General features: G+C 42.6%; 1 protein-coding gene across 1 annotated transcript; it reads right to left on the reverse strand.

Moving 5' to 3' along the window:
* Window positions 1-1,547: 1,547 nt before the first annotated feature.
* LOC141464001 (carboxymethylenebutenolidase homolog) lies at window positions 1,548-16,472 on the reverse strand. The gene is made up of 6 exons (XM_074146716.1): window positions 16,408-16,472; window positions 10,608-10,830; window positions 7,807-7,914; window positions 4,415-4,557; window positions 3,560-3,651; window positions 1,548-2,899 (listed from the first exon to the last, which is right to left on the reverse strand). The coding sequence occupies exons 2-6, from the start codon at window positions 10,820-10,822 to the stop codon at window positions 2,720-2,722; spliced, it is 738 nt and encodes a 245-aa protein (XP_074002817.1). The 5' UTR covers window positions 10,823-10,830; window positions 16,408-16,472; the 3' UTR covers window positions 1,548-2,719.
* Window positions 16,473-17,003: the final 531 nt, after the last annotated feature.

Genomic DNA, 17,003 nt, shown 5'->3' on the forward strand with positions numbered 1-17,003 from the left:
GGTAACAGTTTGTAGATTGCTGGACATACCATTACAATAAGTGTTTAAAATGCTGATACATTTTTATGCTATCACAGGACATTTTATAGTTGTTTTTTTCCCTTTAGAATTAAAGTGATTGCCTAATCCATGTATCCCTCCCATTATCCTGATTTTCTTTTTATTGGATTATTAGGATTATTCTCTAAGGATCTTTATCTAAGGATATTAGCAACCCAAAATTCACTGTTTCCTCAGACGCACATCTAAAAAGGCACACCAAATGGACATCTACCACACTTTTGCCTTGCGAAAGTGACCGGCCTTACAACTTAGTCCTCATACACGGGCTGTTTTCCCATATTCTAAATAACTTTGTCAATGCTATTTATTTACTATTCCTAAAATAAATTCAAACAAATGAAAAAAAAAAAAAATCCCACCAAAGAATTCCAAGGTGAAGTCATAAGGTTCAAAACCCAATCATTTTGGTTTGGTTCCGTTTTTCGTTTTTTCCCACAAACAACAGATTATAGCACACAGGGAGCTTGGATACTCCATAGCAATTTCAAAGAACAGCAGGAAAATAAATGCGAGAAAAATTGGCAGCTTAAATCATTCCTAGAACAGAGAAATGACAGCAATGCTTGCAGAACCTTCTCTCCCCTGGCGTTGCTTAACCACATTTCTACTCCCTTAGTCACAGTAATGCGGGTCCGGAAATTCTTCTTTATACATTAAGACTATTCCCCTTTACCTTAATAATAAAATTAAACTTTAGAAATTAAATGGCTTTTAATTTGATTTCCTCTTGTTCCCATGTTCCTTGCTAGGCAATCCATGCAGGTTTTTTTACTTAGAAGTCAAAACTTAATTCAACACATTTGCGATCTCTCTGTGCAGCTGGTTGCGCTTTGTACTGTGAGCACACGCCTCTTTTGCATCTCGCATTTCCAGCTCTTACTCTGTGACCTGCAGATTTATGGTGAAGATTGGGCTGTACTTGTAGTAACTCGTAGCTTCCCTGTCAACTTCAAACAAATGCTGCATCTCCATCTGTTTGGCTTTTTTTTTTTCTTTTTGCTTAGTCACGGTGTTAGCGTTACAGCACATGCTGTTGCAGTACTTATGAATGACTGTTGGTCTCTAAATACATGACCTGATTGTCCTCTTGCACGTTAGCCGACCTTCTCATGCTAATGGAACTCCATTAATGTGGAGACATCCAGGTTTTACATTGGGGTAATTAAGATACAATAAACTTCCAGACCTCTACCTTCTTCTCCTGGAAAAATGTGTTATGAGAGCTGTATCATCACCCAGGTAACAGCTGGATTAATGCATTACATATAGATGGTATCATATGAAAAGCAACAATTAATCAGCAGTTGCAGGCCAGAATTCTCTGAAGACCTCCCCATGGGAAAGACAAAGGGCCATTAGCAGTATGTAAAGGAGGAAAACGTGGATGGGAAAAAGCAAAAGAAATTAAAATCCCATTGAGAGAGAGACAATTAACACATATTGTTGACTATTTTTAAATGACACACCACAACATATATTTCTCTGATATTCTATCAGTTTAATTTGATAGATCGCCATTAGTAAAATTAAGGCTTTCCTAAATCACATTTTCTTCCCATTAAATCACATAGCAGTCATTACCAGTAGCACTGAGAAAGTGAAAAGGGACATATATTTTTTTCTTTTTCTTATAACTTTTCTTCTAACTGGTGCACCAGCACTTAGTGAAGATACTAGGCAGCTGGTTTCAAACTAAGGAACACAACAAGCCTTTCTCCCCATGAGGCATAATTAAACTGTGGAAGTCAGTGTCACAGGGTGCACTAGAGGTCGGCATTTACAAGCAGGTTCAAAAAAGTACTGGCAAATCCACAGGGACTAGGTCCACCAGTGGCCATTCGACACACTGCTGCAGCGGCAACATCCAGCTCAGGAATTCCCTGAACTGCTGGCTGCCAGGATGTGGAGTGAGAGGGGAAATTCCCTACGAAGCCACTGCTGGAGGCTGGGTGCCGAGGTAGATGCAATCTTGAGCTGATGCAACACAAGGATTTGTGTTGTATCATCAATGGAAAAATTATGCAACAAGATACATTACGCAAAAACATGTAACATTTCTTCCTTAAGCAGCAACCAGGGTTTGTAAGCCACGCACTAAAATGCCTTGTCTGCAGATTGCATTGTATTTTTGAATTCCTAAACTGACCAGAAAATCACCTACAGAATTTCACAGGTAATTTGAGAAAGTAGTACTCCATCTGAGTAACCTTAGCCACAAATTTTGAAACAAGATGTGCCCACTTACATCACATCTGCCACATGGGTACAGGTCAAAAAAGCCTAATCTCTCCAAATGAGCTTCACCAAAAAATGTATTTGTATTCCTAAATTTTAGGCTTGTGATTTATGCAGAGCTAAGATGAACAGTAGCCATAATACACAAATAGATTAATTTACCATTAGTCTAACTTATTTCAAGCACTAACATAAACCTTGAGGAACTGGAGAAGTTTCACTGTATACTAAAACATGACACTGCTAAGCAAAATCTGAGAATTCTTCAAAGGAACATAGTATGAAAGTATCAATTAGAATCTACTGACAAAAACATCTAAAATATTCTGTTTGCTTTTTGCTTTAATCTTCTAAAATGTGTTATCAAAAATCTCCAGTGTATTACATAATTGTGTTACAAATTAAGTTGCTTGCTCTTCTATTAAATGTATTTATTCAGCCAGTTGATCATATCCTTTCTTCCCTCCTCAATATAAGGCCTATCCCGAGGATTGATATCTTCTCTTTTGCGATGTACAAAACCATGAGTTTGTCCAGGATAAATTTTAACTTCATAATCGACTTTACAATTCCTCTTTAGCTTCTCCTCCAGCAGGGTGACCTGTAAAATAGAGCACAGTAGTAGCTACATTAATGTAGCCATATTCCATGCTTCCACTCCTCATCTTATTCAGAATTCAACTCCCTAATTTAGCATTCAGGCTAGACACTAATAACCAAGCTCCATACAGGCAAACCAAACAGTAAAATTATATAAAGAAAAACCACCTTTGCAGCAAGGATCTAGAAAATTTGTAAAAATATGAAGGCAGGCCCAACAATGTACAAAGATATGGATATAATAAAAGTATTTCCTACATGTGAAATATACAACAATGCCAAATACACTACAAGTGAACAAAAAGCTTCTAACCTCTGGATGGAATTTGATGTATCCTACATGGTTTATGGGTTCCTAGGACTGATAGAAAACAAAGCAAACAATAGGTCCCAGAGTAGAGCACTCCAAAATAGCAATGTGATTTTGATAAAACTTTGTTAATTGGGTTACTAGCCATGCTTTTACAAATGAGAGAAACTTCAGAAAGAAATAATATATCTAGCTTTCATTCTTTCCCTAGGTTACATTAGCCCTTCTATGTCTAGGTCCATTTTTTGGCTTATTTTTTGACCTTCAAGCACTATTATGAGGCCGAGTTTTGACTACCAATTCAGGATGGAAATTTAAACACGCAGAAATGAAAGAAGGTTATTAGCATACTTGACGAAGGGGAATGAAATCATCTTTTTCAGCAAAAATGAAAAACGTGGGGTTCAGGAGATTGGCTATATCATCAGAATCCTTGATTAGTCCTAAGAAGAAACAAAAACAAACCCTCTTTAATTGACTTTTAATATGAAATCCAAATTTAAATACAGCACTCTGTTTCTGCAGTGAAAAGTTTTCACGTCTCAAGCCATTTGTAACTATAAATACCCTTTTTACTTTCAAGCTATTGTAACCGTGGCTCCTAGAAGAATACCCTCCTAGACTAAAACTCGATTTAAGCCAGTTTATGAAGATAAAGACTGAATATCTGAACTAGTAAGACTTGAAAGATGCCTTCTTGGCATACAAGCTTGAGTTCATTTGAACTGACTCAGAAAGCCAACACTTCAGTAAGTAAACCAGAATTTACATTCTGAGAACATTAGCAAAGGGTAGCTTACCTATCCCAGCTTCTTCAGCAGAGCATAAAAGGAAAGCTGCTGTTAAAATAACCACAATCTAAATTTACAGAGTAGCCAGATCAAAAATAACACTCTCTGCTCCCGGGTGAAGTTCTAGCTCTGCAGCATGCAGAGCAGTAGTAAACAGGAAAAGTGAGCTAAATTTGGAAGGTGACCAAAGGACACGTCTGTCTGTCCAGACCTGAAATAAACACATGACTGCTATGACCCATTCTGAAACTGGGAACAAATATCCACACCACCATCTTCTTTGCATAATAGCCTTCCTACTCTGCTGAAAATTAGAATAGAATAGAATAGAATAGAATAGAATAGAATAGAATAGAATAGATCAAGCACATAAGCTTATATTACCTGCTTATATTACATCTTTGTATTTACCTACCATAGAGAGATACACCAGCCTTCAATTCCACGTATGTCATCATCAGGTGATGTACAGCAACACCACCCCAGCAAAAACCAATGACTCCTAATTTCTTTGCACCACACTGTTCCTTTAGATATTTCAGGACAGCATCAGCTTCTCTGGAACATACAAGCAAATGCAAATTAAACACCCATACTAAAACCAGTATTCAAAAGTATGAAAAGAAAATGTAGAGATGCATATAAGTGTCCCCATATCATGCTGCTACTTTCACACACTTTAAATAAATCATTATTTCAGACAAGTATTAGGAGTTGCTAATCTGAAATCATCAGAAAGAGTAAAAAATAGAACTGAATGGAATAAAATAAAAACACAACATGAACGACATACATCGAAGGAGACCTAAAGGGATGGAAAGTAGAGGATTGATTAAACACCTACCTAAGAGTTTAAAAAGCTTCAAATTCTCTGAGAAGCTGGATGAATTTCTGCTTTGTAAATGTACATAGAAAAAGTAATAAAAACCTCTCTAGAGAATACAATTCATTAGACAGTAAAAATGCTGACAATAACTGTAAGTTAGCATCTGAAATAATTGCTGCAGGAAAGTCAATGTAACAAACGCTGTAGATGTTTTCACAATTTACAATGTAGCTTGAAATACACCTTGCCCAGATGCTATATTCTGAAAACATCCACTTACCCCTGCAGCAGGTGTCATCATGCAGAGGCAGTAAAAAGGAGGTATTGGTGGGATAAAGGTAGCAGTTAAGTCTTTTATGTCACCTCAAGACCATATTTTCAGCCCCAGTTCCTTGCTGCCTGGGGCACATGAGCTATATATCCCATCGATACATCAGCCTCGCAAATGCCACATTATTCTCCAACACACAAACACAGGAACAAATTAAGTGTCAAAAAATTATTTTTTCACTGGAGCTGGCACTTGAAACGTGTGAATCGCCTGTAAGAAATGCCAGGCAGAGCCCAACCTCTCCTTCCCATTGCAGTAGAGAGAGGACAGATTCCAGACTAAAAAGTTTCCACAACAACTGAACCCTCTGAGACAGAAGCTCTCTGGAAATGATTCAGTTATGACTCCCACAACCTTCTCACCAAATACCTAAGCCTAGCAACCTTCAACCTAGCTACTGCCAACAGTCCAAGAAAGATATTTGCTCTCCCAGGAAGTTAATTAGTTTAGTTTCTAATTGAGCCCTCCTCAGTATTGTCTTGCCAACAGCTTCCTTCTGTGTTATTAAGGCAGTACAGCACCTCTGCTCGTGACAGGTCTTTCCTGATAAATGCTCAGGCAGTCTTGCACATGGGAGAGGAAGACATGATCTCTTTGGGGACAGGCCCAAAACAACAGGAGACTTCACTTGCTAACATTAACAAGTTAAAATTAACCAACAGCTTAAATTCAGATTTTTCATCTTGTTTGGTTTTGCATCAAATTTGGGAAACTGTCTGCTAACGTCCCTTCTAGTCACAGAGTTTTCTAACACTCTGCCTGGGACACAGGCCATAACAAAAGAATCCCAAGGTGCTGTCAGCATGCTAAAGAAATCAGTCATATTTCTCTCCAGGTATGTTGTGTTTCTGCTGTGAGGAGACATGATAATTTGGAACACATGGTCTGCCTTTGAGGTAGAGGAAGAAGCCCTTAAGCTACCTGTTAGATTCTCTCAGAAAAGAGCAAAACAAGAGGTGCTGCAAACACTGCTATAGTTCAGGAAGACGCCAGTGAAATCTGTTTCAAAATCTGCAACAGAAATCTAAAACAGGTATCATAGACTCCATTACTAGAAGGAAATTATGAGCTAAGGAAACCAAAGGATGTTCTAATATAACTGGACTGATGTGCATCCAGGAAATCTGAGCGATCAAGAAAATGCCAACACTGCTGAATACAACTCAGCTATCAGTCAGCTATCCTTAAGTGCAGAAAAGGGAAATAGTTACACCAACAGCCAGACAGAACTGGAACCAACAGAGTTTCCTCAGCAGCCACGCCAGGATAACATCTTTAGCAGCTAATGAAGATGTCCTTGATCTCACTAACTAAAAGACCATATAGCCTGCATGTAAGCACAGGCTTGTACCTTTCCCTTGGCCTTTGCTAAGTCAAGAGTTTGACTCTAAGGTTGTAGCAGCGAACAGCTCTATTCTCCCACTGTTTTGTAGCTGTGCAATATAGGGGAAAGGACTAGCAGAGGACTCTTGCCTCATGTTGTTCAAAGTTAGCGTTTTTTTTCAAGGCAGCCAACACACCATGAACACAAATCACAGCAAACTTGGTCTTAAAAATTCTTCACAGTGAAAAGCAGAGGCTGCGTGCCAAATCTGTGTTCAGGGCCCTGAACACATCCACTTCCCCTTCCCCCAGGGGTTTGCTGACAGGACCCAGCATCAACCTCGAGATAGTGCAGGTGCGTTCCCTCTAGTGACCATTGGCAGAGGCTCCCAGACAGTGCTGTGGGACAGCCTCGGCAAGGGCTGACAACCCCTGTCTCCATGAGAGCTGCTTTTAAGCCGAGGCTCTGCCATTCGGCCTTGCTTGAGCTACAGCTCTCGCTTTGTCACAGCCATGCCTGTGCCTGGCCATAGGCCCTGTTGACCAGATCCCTGTACAGATCATGGACCCACAGACTGACTTTCTGGCTTGGCCTCGGCCCTGCCATATCACTACAGACCTGCCTGGTGATCACTGGACTGTATCTGATACTGGTTAATGCCTCTGGACCTGCCCCTGACCCCAACTTCCTCATTCCCAGCTTGACGTAGGATCTGCCTCAGTTGGCCCTGGCTTCCATCCTGGTGCCTGCCCTGCCCATCTTTATGGAGTACCATGGGATGGGGCCCTAGCACTGCCAGCTGATACTCTTCTTGGCTCCCAGTACCCTGTCCCCTAGAGAGCTGCCAGCCCTCACTGGGCCCTGACAACAGATGATCCAGCCATCAGCTACCTGGGGACAGTTACACCATTTTGGGCAAATACAATGGCACAATCAAAAACTCTTTTTGTTCTTTCCACACATCTCAAAGTATCAGTCTGTTACACTCGGTGAGACTCAAGACAAGAATTATGTTTTCCCACTGCTTGTGTCACTGGTCATTTTTAAACCATGCTTTCTGAGGCAGAGGAAGCAATTACCAGTCTGTATCAACATCAGATGACAAAACTCTTCACTCGGCCACTACTGAGAGAGTTGTCCGTGAACTCTGCTCAAGGCAAAATAAAAGGTCACTGATTCCATCCACTTTTAAGGAGTGATTAAAAAAGGCCACCTTCACTGGTAGATTAGCTGAACCCAATCTCAAAGGTTAAAAAAAAAGAGCAGGGGGGAAAGCAATATCTGACAGCAGCAGACAATGTGGTATCCAGCTCCCTGACATCTTACTTGTTTATTTTCCTGGCATCTCGAGTTTTGAGCCAATCATCAAACTTGGACCAGTCATCAGAAGGCTTCCAAGGTTCTTTTCCTGAAAAAAAATCTGGGCAGATGGCTCTGCACACAGATACACACACAAAAAAAAAAATCCAAATTGAATTAATTAATCAAACACTGAGATTTTTTCCATGCCCTTCATAGCACAGAAAGTTTCTATCCAGCCATAATTTTGGTTTGATTTCTTTTTTCCTGAGAAAGTAATGTTTTTAAAGACCATTGTTAACTATTCTACAGAAATGCTGTAAGATTTATAAAACATTTATAGGTATCTATATAGATTTTTTTCAATGACTAAACCACATAATACAATTTGTGATACAAATCTGGAAAATATAAATATTTTATCCCTAGTATTTTACCTGTTTTGAGTACATAATTTGAAACTACACACAGTAAACCAACAGATTATCTTGTAAAGGATGATCAAACTAGGTCCTGCTTACAACAATTTTAGATTTTGCATACAACATAATACCATTTAACATAAATCCATTGTTAATGGGTTCCATTTATACAAAGACAATTATAGGAAATAGTTATTTACAACAGAGCACATCATGAGGCTTACTTATGAGCTAGAAAAAAAAAATCCAAACACACGCCTGATGGACTGAGGTCAGGAAAGAACAAGTGAAGGGAAAACATGTGGGAAGGGAAGAGTGTTTTACCACAGGTATCATTTGGTGACTGAAAAAAGGGAAGTACAGTAAGAGTCCACTCAGTACTACAGAGTTCCTGCATCATGAGGGTGCCCAAAGCCTGGCTCGGGATGACCTCGGCTGAAATGTGTTGTGTGACCAGCAGCAGAGTTGTGATGGTGCAGTCACTAGTGGATAATACAGCCTCCTCATGCAGAAGGGAACATGAAGGGAGTCTGGAGGCTGCCATCACTAGGTCACCCCCAGATGCCGCTGTGTGTGTGCCGCCCAGCTCCCAGGGAAGTAACAGGATCTCTGGGAAACTGCTAACATCTTTCACTTACCAAATGCCTTTGTCTCTCTCCCTCCTCAGACACACAGCATGTACCACAATGATTGCGGTGAAATGACTGGATCAGTTTGGCCTAGAGCAGACCAAAGTACGTTGCAGCCATTTTATTTTTTTTTGTGCTTGATCATTTCTGTTAAAAAAGCAGTGATATCCACAGCATACTTGTGTTTGGAAAGGTATAGGCAAAATTGCACAGCCTTTGGATAAGAACCTGTCAAAAAGGCTATGTATTGCTTTGAAAGTGAACCTTCCCAAGCCCACATAGATGAACAGGTTCTTCCCCACTCAAACTAGCCTGGCAACACGCTACAAGCCATCAGTCTTAACATGGTCTCTGAAATACAGCTCTCATAGCTCCTCATACCATACTGCCCTCGGAAAAAATGCAGCTATTTTCCTCTCAATAAACATTGATGCACTAGTTTAGCAGCATCCTAAAGCAACCAGGGAAGATACCCATGGGCTCTCTTCATTCAGAAACTGCTGCCTGAAAACTCCCAGCTCTCCTCCTGCTTAGAGCAACAGAAACACCAGCCGCCTTCTCTTGACCACTCCAATACTAGCAGTACAGGTGGAGGGAAAGTAGGTGTTACAAAAAGAAGTATGACATGTCATGAATCACAGGGAAAAATTACAGTAAGTAAGGTAGTGTGGAGAAATACCAATTCATCAGACACTGGGTACTTTTGACAGAGTGGACTCTTACTGTAATAAGGAAGCACACTGTCACACCAGCGATTTGACGGTATCCTGCACAGCACAAAAGGTGTACATGCAGTTTCACGTTGAGAGTTTCACCGCATGTGGTCACAAGACAAACATACTTCCAGTCATGGAGCAGAACAGGGGATGTCAAGTCCTCAGGAAAGAGAGCAGCTGGGAGTAGACTATAGACCAATTCACTGTTCAGTGTACCAGAAAACCCTAATCCTCAAGAAAGTATCTTTCTCTCACAGAGACATAAGAGCTCCTTTCAGCTCCACAGACAGATCTCATCCACATGGCAACTGTCTGCTGATATCTGACTTCCCTCACCCTCCACAGGCTGAGAGCATTAAAGGCACCCTCTCTCAAAACTAGACCACAGAACTAGGTGGAGATTTCCTTTTTGGAACTGCAGGCCAGTCCCAACCCTATACGAATATTTGTAATGTACAGTGCAAATGGAGTACCTTGCAGCCTATCCAGTTATTGCAAGGTGTTGCTGCATTTTGGAGTTTAACTGCTGTAGGGCAGTGAAAATGATTGTGAAAGATTTAAGGGGAGAAGTGGGCTGTATTTAATACCCCATGTGTGCATATGAATTATTCATATGCACATATTCAATATCATATTCAAAATATAACATTCATATTTCTGATGATAATTTTTTTAATGCCATCATATAATTTAGCTTGAATGACTTTATTTTTAAAAGATTTCTAAAAACAGAATACATACTTATGTTTCAGAACACACTATTTTTTAAAGCCAGCTCACATTGCTGGGAAAATTATCAGGATCACTTTCTACTGTGTTGTGTTTTCAATATTCTATGCATTCTATATATGCAGTTGCTTCTGTCAACAGCAAAGTATGAAGGAAGCATGCTGTACTCTGCAACATTTCACAGCAATGATCCTTTGTGGTTTTGTATTATGGAAATATATCACTTAAACTGCCCTGGTAATAGTTCCCTCTCATGTATGGCAATAACAGTTCCAACATAAGGCTAGAAATCATAAAGAGTGGGATTTCCTGGGGGAGAAAAGATTTCTTACATGTATCCATTAGCCGCAAGCATATCAGCCATGTATCTGGTGTTTGGGAGTTGCCATCCAAATATATCATGAATCACAATCACAGCTCTGTCTGTGCTGGCAGGTGGTTTGCAAACATACGCCTTGATGTGCTCAACTTGTACTTCCTGCCCACAACCCTCGTAGTCAAATCTGTCTCCAATACCACATGGGCAGGACCTCGATTCGTTAGCCATCTAGGAATCTGCAGGAAATCAAAAAGGAGAAACAGTAATATAATTTATTTGCAGTAACAACTGTGGTTATGGGTCATTATCTTTATACAGTCCCATCCAGGCTCCTAGTAATACCTGTGTGACACTGCAAAGTTAGAAGTGAAAGCTGCAGGTGTTTATAGCAATCAGGCTCTTGACACCAGCCCTCTCTGGTTAACAGAAATATTCATGAATTCCAGGTCAGTCAGTGTAACCCAGGAGTGCAGTAAGGCAGAAGAAGGTCTCCCATCAGTCCACTATTCCCAGCTTTGCGCCTGGAGCAATCCAGCATGTGATAGATTCCCACACACTGTGCTTCATAACCATTCCTCTCATGTGGTCTTACAGCTCCTCCTCACAGGCTGGCACCTGGTAACCTCTTGCTGGGAACTCCTGTGAGACCTCACTGTCAGCATGCTGCTTTTCTGACTACTCTTTCCCTTCAGGTTTTCATTGTGCACGTCCCCTTTTCCTTCCTCCACGGGGAATCCAAGGCTGCTGCTGCCTACATGCACTTTGCTGGTCCCTTATATCCTCTGCTGTGTACAGCTCTTTCCCAAGGAACACATCATTAACTGGCACCTTTAAAAGTTCTAATAAATCAACTCGAAGAAGGTAAACACCAGAGTTTTCTCTGAGAGTTACACACTACGTAATCTGAACTAAGAGTGGTCAGAGGAATACAGAGACATACACCAGTGTTGTGCAAATAACAGCCTCATGTATCACAGATACGCAACTTCTCTAGAGGTGTACATTTTAAAGGACAAACTGGAAAATACTCCATTTCTCCTCAGGTGAAGAAAGGTTTCCTAAGAGTTTATGACCTAAGAGGTCTTCTCAGAAGAATCCCTCAAGCTCAGTTTAATTTCTTGTTCCTTTCAACTGGAGATAGGCCACTGTAGCAGCTTTTTAACACACAACTAACTTTTGATGCCCCCTACTCTTCTCCATCCACCAAGCAGTAGGTGGTCAAACACAGAGCCTTTTTTCTACCCTAGTTTGAGAAGCTGTTTAGCCTATCTCTGCCATCACTCCTAACCTATCCAAATGGCACTGTTTGCTTATTAACAAGAGCTACTCTCTCCTCCTGTGTAAGTGCATGCACTGGAACAATACTCCTTGGTCTGGCTGGTCCCCTTACTAAAATGAAATGCAGAATGCTGGTAATAAAAATCAAATGCATTCTTCAATGACTAACTATTTTTTGTTAGGAACGTATCTTAACCATTTATCTCCTTCTAGATTTTCTAACTAATTCAAACGGATGTCAGATAAGACCTTCCAATACTCCCTTCCCTCTTCAATTTCTCTCCTATAAATGTGTGGAACATAGTAAACGGTACTAGAAACAAAACAAGAAAACACAGTGACCAACAAAATTAATTACTCCAAATCCTGCCTCTTTACACCAGTTATGTTCTTTTCACAGGACAACGCACTTTGGGGTGATCCATGGAGAGGTTCCCAGCACTGAGAACTGGCCCCCTTTAAGGATGTCTCCCAACAGTGCCTTTTTTGAACAAATCTCGTCTCCTGACCTTCCGCAGTCAATCGCCACATAGATCTCCAATAGATGCAGCTGGAGTTTTACTTGCCAGTTATACTGAGTGCAGCTTTGCCAGCATTACAATGAGGCAGAAGTACCTTTTCCAAATCTCAGACAAAGCAAAGACATGTGACTTCAAACACACCCTGTATAACTGACCAGACTTAGAACAACTCTCCTCCCATTGTGCTTGCTGACTGTTTTCCTTCATGAGCAGTTTGTCTGAGCAGTAAGCTGACAAAAATTGATTTCTATTTAAGTAAGAGACTTGTTTATTTTAAAATAAATGTTTAAAAATACATGTTAAAACACAAGCTGTATTTAAACAAAAAATAACAGTATTGCCAAGGTTTAATAAACAAAACCAACACGCTGCATCAGTAAGTATTTTTTAAAAGCATAATAACTTGAAGAATGTTTACGAATTATTCACAGAAAGGGGTAAAACGTTGTACTGCTGAGGCTGTCCCTACAAACATGCCAAAATTCACAGCATAACCTTTCTTTGAACAGAGTGAATACCTGTTAAAAACACTAATTAAACTGAAATGGATACAGATTTTCAAAAGTACAAGAGAATAGTTCACAGAAGGGTTTAATAGAATGTTGAGCAGACCATGAACAAAACACTTTTTTCTCCCCACACCCCATAGAATTTAGCTGGTACAGCTAAAACATTTAAATAAAAACTGCAGGAACCCAAGATTTTTAAAGCTGCTTATTAATTTAATTCTAATTTTCACCTATATGTTATTCAATCCCCACAAATTTAATGAGCAGGTTGTTAGTTTAGGAATCTATTTGCAGTTTAGATCAGCTCTTTGCACTTGTAGGTGAGATCGGCTCTTTGCATTTGTGAAACTTCAAATGAAATACAGTTCAAACTTGTCTACAGCTGACACACATGAAGACTTTTTAACATATCAGCTACTCGGGTTTGATCTCCACGTAAGAAATCAGCTGCATTGCCATCTCTTTTGACTTTTCTTTCAAAGCTTTATGAAGTGTGAATTTCATCATGACTTTAAAATGCTGCACGTCTTGTCTTTTTTTTTCAAAAAACTACTCGTTATACTTTACAGTCTCACAGTTTTAGACACTTTGTCACATTTTATCAAGCCCACACACGGCATATTTACAGCCCAGATCTGGCATTTCCATCGCCCTGATTTACCCTTCCCAGTTTCAAGATTTAGACTATCACATAAGCCCCCTCTATAAAATAAAACCAAAGAGTAAAACAATTTTGGTAAAACCCAGTTTAGGCAGAGAGTCCAATCTGTGAACTCCTGATATTGAGGCCACAGCACAACAGCACCCGTGCTGTTCTCCCACCCACAGTGGGAGCTACACCCACCTGGGGCTACAGCATCAACACAGAAATAGGTAACAAGACTCAGAACAGCCCTAGTTTGAAACACTTATCTTTCATTCCTCTATTTATTCTTCCCATTGCTCAGAAACACCTCATCAGCCCTTTTCCTGCTTCCTCTACGGCATGTCATCAAGGTAGCAACTCCCTGCCTTCTCTTCCAGCAAGCTCTGATCCTCAAGTGATAGGCGTGCCAGACACAAAACTGGAAAAAATGGTCTCTACGAGAGCCTGTACTGTAACAGAGGCTTCTCCTACCTTTAATAAGTGCTGGTGATGCTTGGATGGCAGAAGTTCAGATTTACTAGTTGCTATTCTTTGAATGGTACTTCTTCAGTGATAAATATTTGAGTTGCTTAAGGTGCGTCCCCTCTCAATTGAGTTTTAGTTTGCTGAGTCATTTTAATGTGATTTTGCGCTATTTGGCCAATCAAGTTTAAATAACAGAGAATTGTAAGGAGATTAACTCGGCATTTTGGAACTAATACTGTTTGTCATGGTTAAAATTCCCTTAAGCAGCTCAGTATACCTCTATTTATATTTGTTTGTATGAGAAAAAAGATCTTACTCATGATGAGCAAGCATAAACAGAATATCCTCAGGGTACAATTCAAATCATGCTTCTTCCAACTCATTGGCTTATCAAGTTTTAATCATATCTCAAGACAATCTGATTTTGCTATGCACAGGCGATAAACCAATAAACAATCAGTAGCGCAAAATAAAATGTGGGGTGTGACAATGTTGTATCACAAGGGCTCCCTCTGAAGAGCTCAGAAGTCCTAAGGAGGAGGTGACACTCCACCTTTAATGATAACCCAGCAGGCTACAGTGCCTCGCTGCACACAGTGACAACGTTCAGCAGATTTGCTCACTACAACTTCCCACTTACTAGGAAGCCAGTTTTCCCCTGACAGTGGTGTACCATTACCACAGGATTTGACAGGGACCATTCAGACTGTTGATTATTGTAATTAGAGCCAAACCCTCTAAAAGCCACCTTCATGACAATCAAGGAGAGGGGCCCCATCTTGTGGACGTTTCCTGGAGCGAGGATGACTGTGAAGCTGTTAAACACAGTGTTTTTAATGCAGTACTGAAAAGCTAGCTGTGATAGCTAGCATCAGATAGCTGCATCAGATCTCGCCTAAGTAGAGTTATGTCTGGGCTGAGCAGCTAAGGGTTATGTGCAGAAAATGCCTCCTTTCTTCCTCCGGACACAAACCATCCTCCCCTTTCTGCAGGTGTGAGGAAACCTGCCTCCATACAGCTTTTAAAGATGTGGAGGAAAGTTTACATGCACTGAGGAGGGGGGACAAGGGCAGAGGGGAATGAACAGTGATGAAGGCAGGGCATCCACCACCACCAAGATCAACCAACCAAGCCAGGGGACAATTTCTCAGGGGCCCCAGAAGCTATGGCACCTGTGGCTAAGTCCTGTGAAGGGCAGGAGAGCCTGGATCCCCACCCAGCACGGCTGGAGACACCCTATGCCAGCATTGACAACCCAGGGCTCAGCGCATTAGGAGGAGAGTACAGGCAGGCTCTCACACCTCTTCTGTAAAAGCTGTTTACACAACCTGCAGCTGCATCCCACACGTGCTATCCCACAGCTACGCCATCCAGCTCGTTAGCCTCATCTAAGGAGGCTCCCTACTGAATGCTTATTTCTAAGAAGCTGTGTAGTATTTGGGAAAACAAACAGGAGAAAGCTGTTATGCGTGCAACGTGTTTCAAACAGGTTTTTAACACCAACAACCCAACTGGCATTTCTCAGTTCAGGACAAGCTACAGCAGCCACTGCTTTCCCAGCTCCCTCAAATTTACATTTTCCTGATCAGCAAAAGCTTTGTTATGCTTACCACTTGTCTCCTACAAATATGATGTTATGTATGGCGCTGCCTTCACAAACCCACAATTCTCGGAAGATTTTTCTGAGGTCATGAAGGCACACAGGGACAAGGACCTGGAGCTCTCCTTGGGGTACACGGGAATGCTGCAGGACCAGGACCTGAATGTTTGGCTACACCAGATACAGCTAGTGACCTGGTATGGCCACCTGGGAACATGGGTTAACACAGAATTGGCTTATGATGCAGAAGGCACCAGGTCAGCACAGGGATTTCAGGGGTCAGAGGGGTTTTGGGGTTGACAGCACCCATGGAAGTCACCTCGTCCAATCTCCCACTGCAGGCCAGGGCAGTTTCTAAGCTAGACCACACCGCTCAAGGCTTCACCCTGAAAGGTTTTGAAACACTCCGAAAAGGGAGCCGCCATCACTTCTCTGGGCAGGTTGCTCCAGAGCTGGGTTGAGAAACACCCTCTCCTCCTCAGAGCCCAGTGCTTCCCCCAAAGCCTGCTGCCTCCTCGCCCTCCCCTTCGCCCTTCTGACAGGGCCCCCTCCACCGCCCCCGCGAAGGCAGCAGCAGCCCGGGCTCTCCTCGCCCCCCCGGCCCGGCCACGCCGACTCCTGGGCCTCACCTGGCCTTCGTACCCCCAGCCCCACAGCCACCGGCCACCGCCCGCCCCGCTCCCGCTTCCCAGCGTCTCTCTCGCCAATAGGGGCCCACCGCTCGCCCCTCCGCGGGCAGCCCGGGCCGATGCCGCCGCCGGCGGCTCCCCCGCCCCTGAGGGCGCAGCCGTTACCAGTCGCGGCCGACGCCCGTCGCCGTGTGGGGGCCGCGCACGCGGCCTATCGCCCGCTCGGCGCCCGGCCTGCGAAGGGCGGCGCCGGCTGCAGGGATCCGGGGCGGGGAGGGCTCCGGGCAACAGTCAGTGCCCGCTAAGCGGCCTCGGGCTCCTGGGACGGAGGGTTACTGGTGGCGCTAGGGGGCCTGCTCGCCCCTGCCGGCCCAGCGTGAGCTGGACCGGGGCCGGCGGGCGCTGAGGGGCCAGGCGAGGGCTGCGGGTGAAAAAGGCGAGCGTGGGGATTGGTAGCACTTCTCCAGGTCCCCCCAGTAGTGCCTGAAACCCGGTCTGGAGTCGCAGAGCATGTCCCATCCAGAGAAGTACTCAAAAAAACCCACACACGCGCATATATTTTCCTTTTATCCTTCTGTCTCGGTGTCGGAGGGAATTTATTTGGCGGAGCAGGCTGCTTGGCTGCAGAGCACAGAGCTGCTGTTGCCAGCTTTGCAGAAGCACGGCACCCCGGGGAGAAGGTGAGCCGCTAGACATAGCCATGTGCTTACAGCAAGGCATCTGTCTTGGCTGCAGTACAGTGCTTATGTTTTTCGTTCTCT

Source organism: Numenius arquata, chromosome 4 (genome assembly GCF_964106895.1).
Source record: "Numenius arquata chromosome 4, bNumArq3.hap1.1, whole genome shotgun sequence".
Classification (NCBI taxonomy): domain Eukaryota; kingdom Metazoa; phylum Chordata; class Aves; order Charadriiformes; family Scolopacidae; genus Numenius; species Numenius arquata.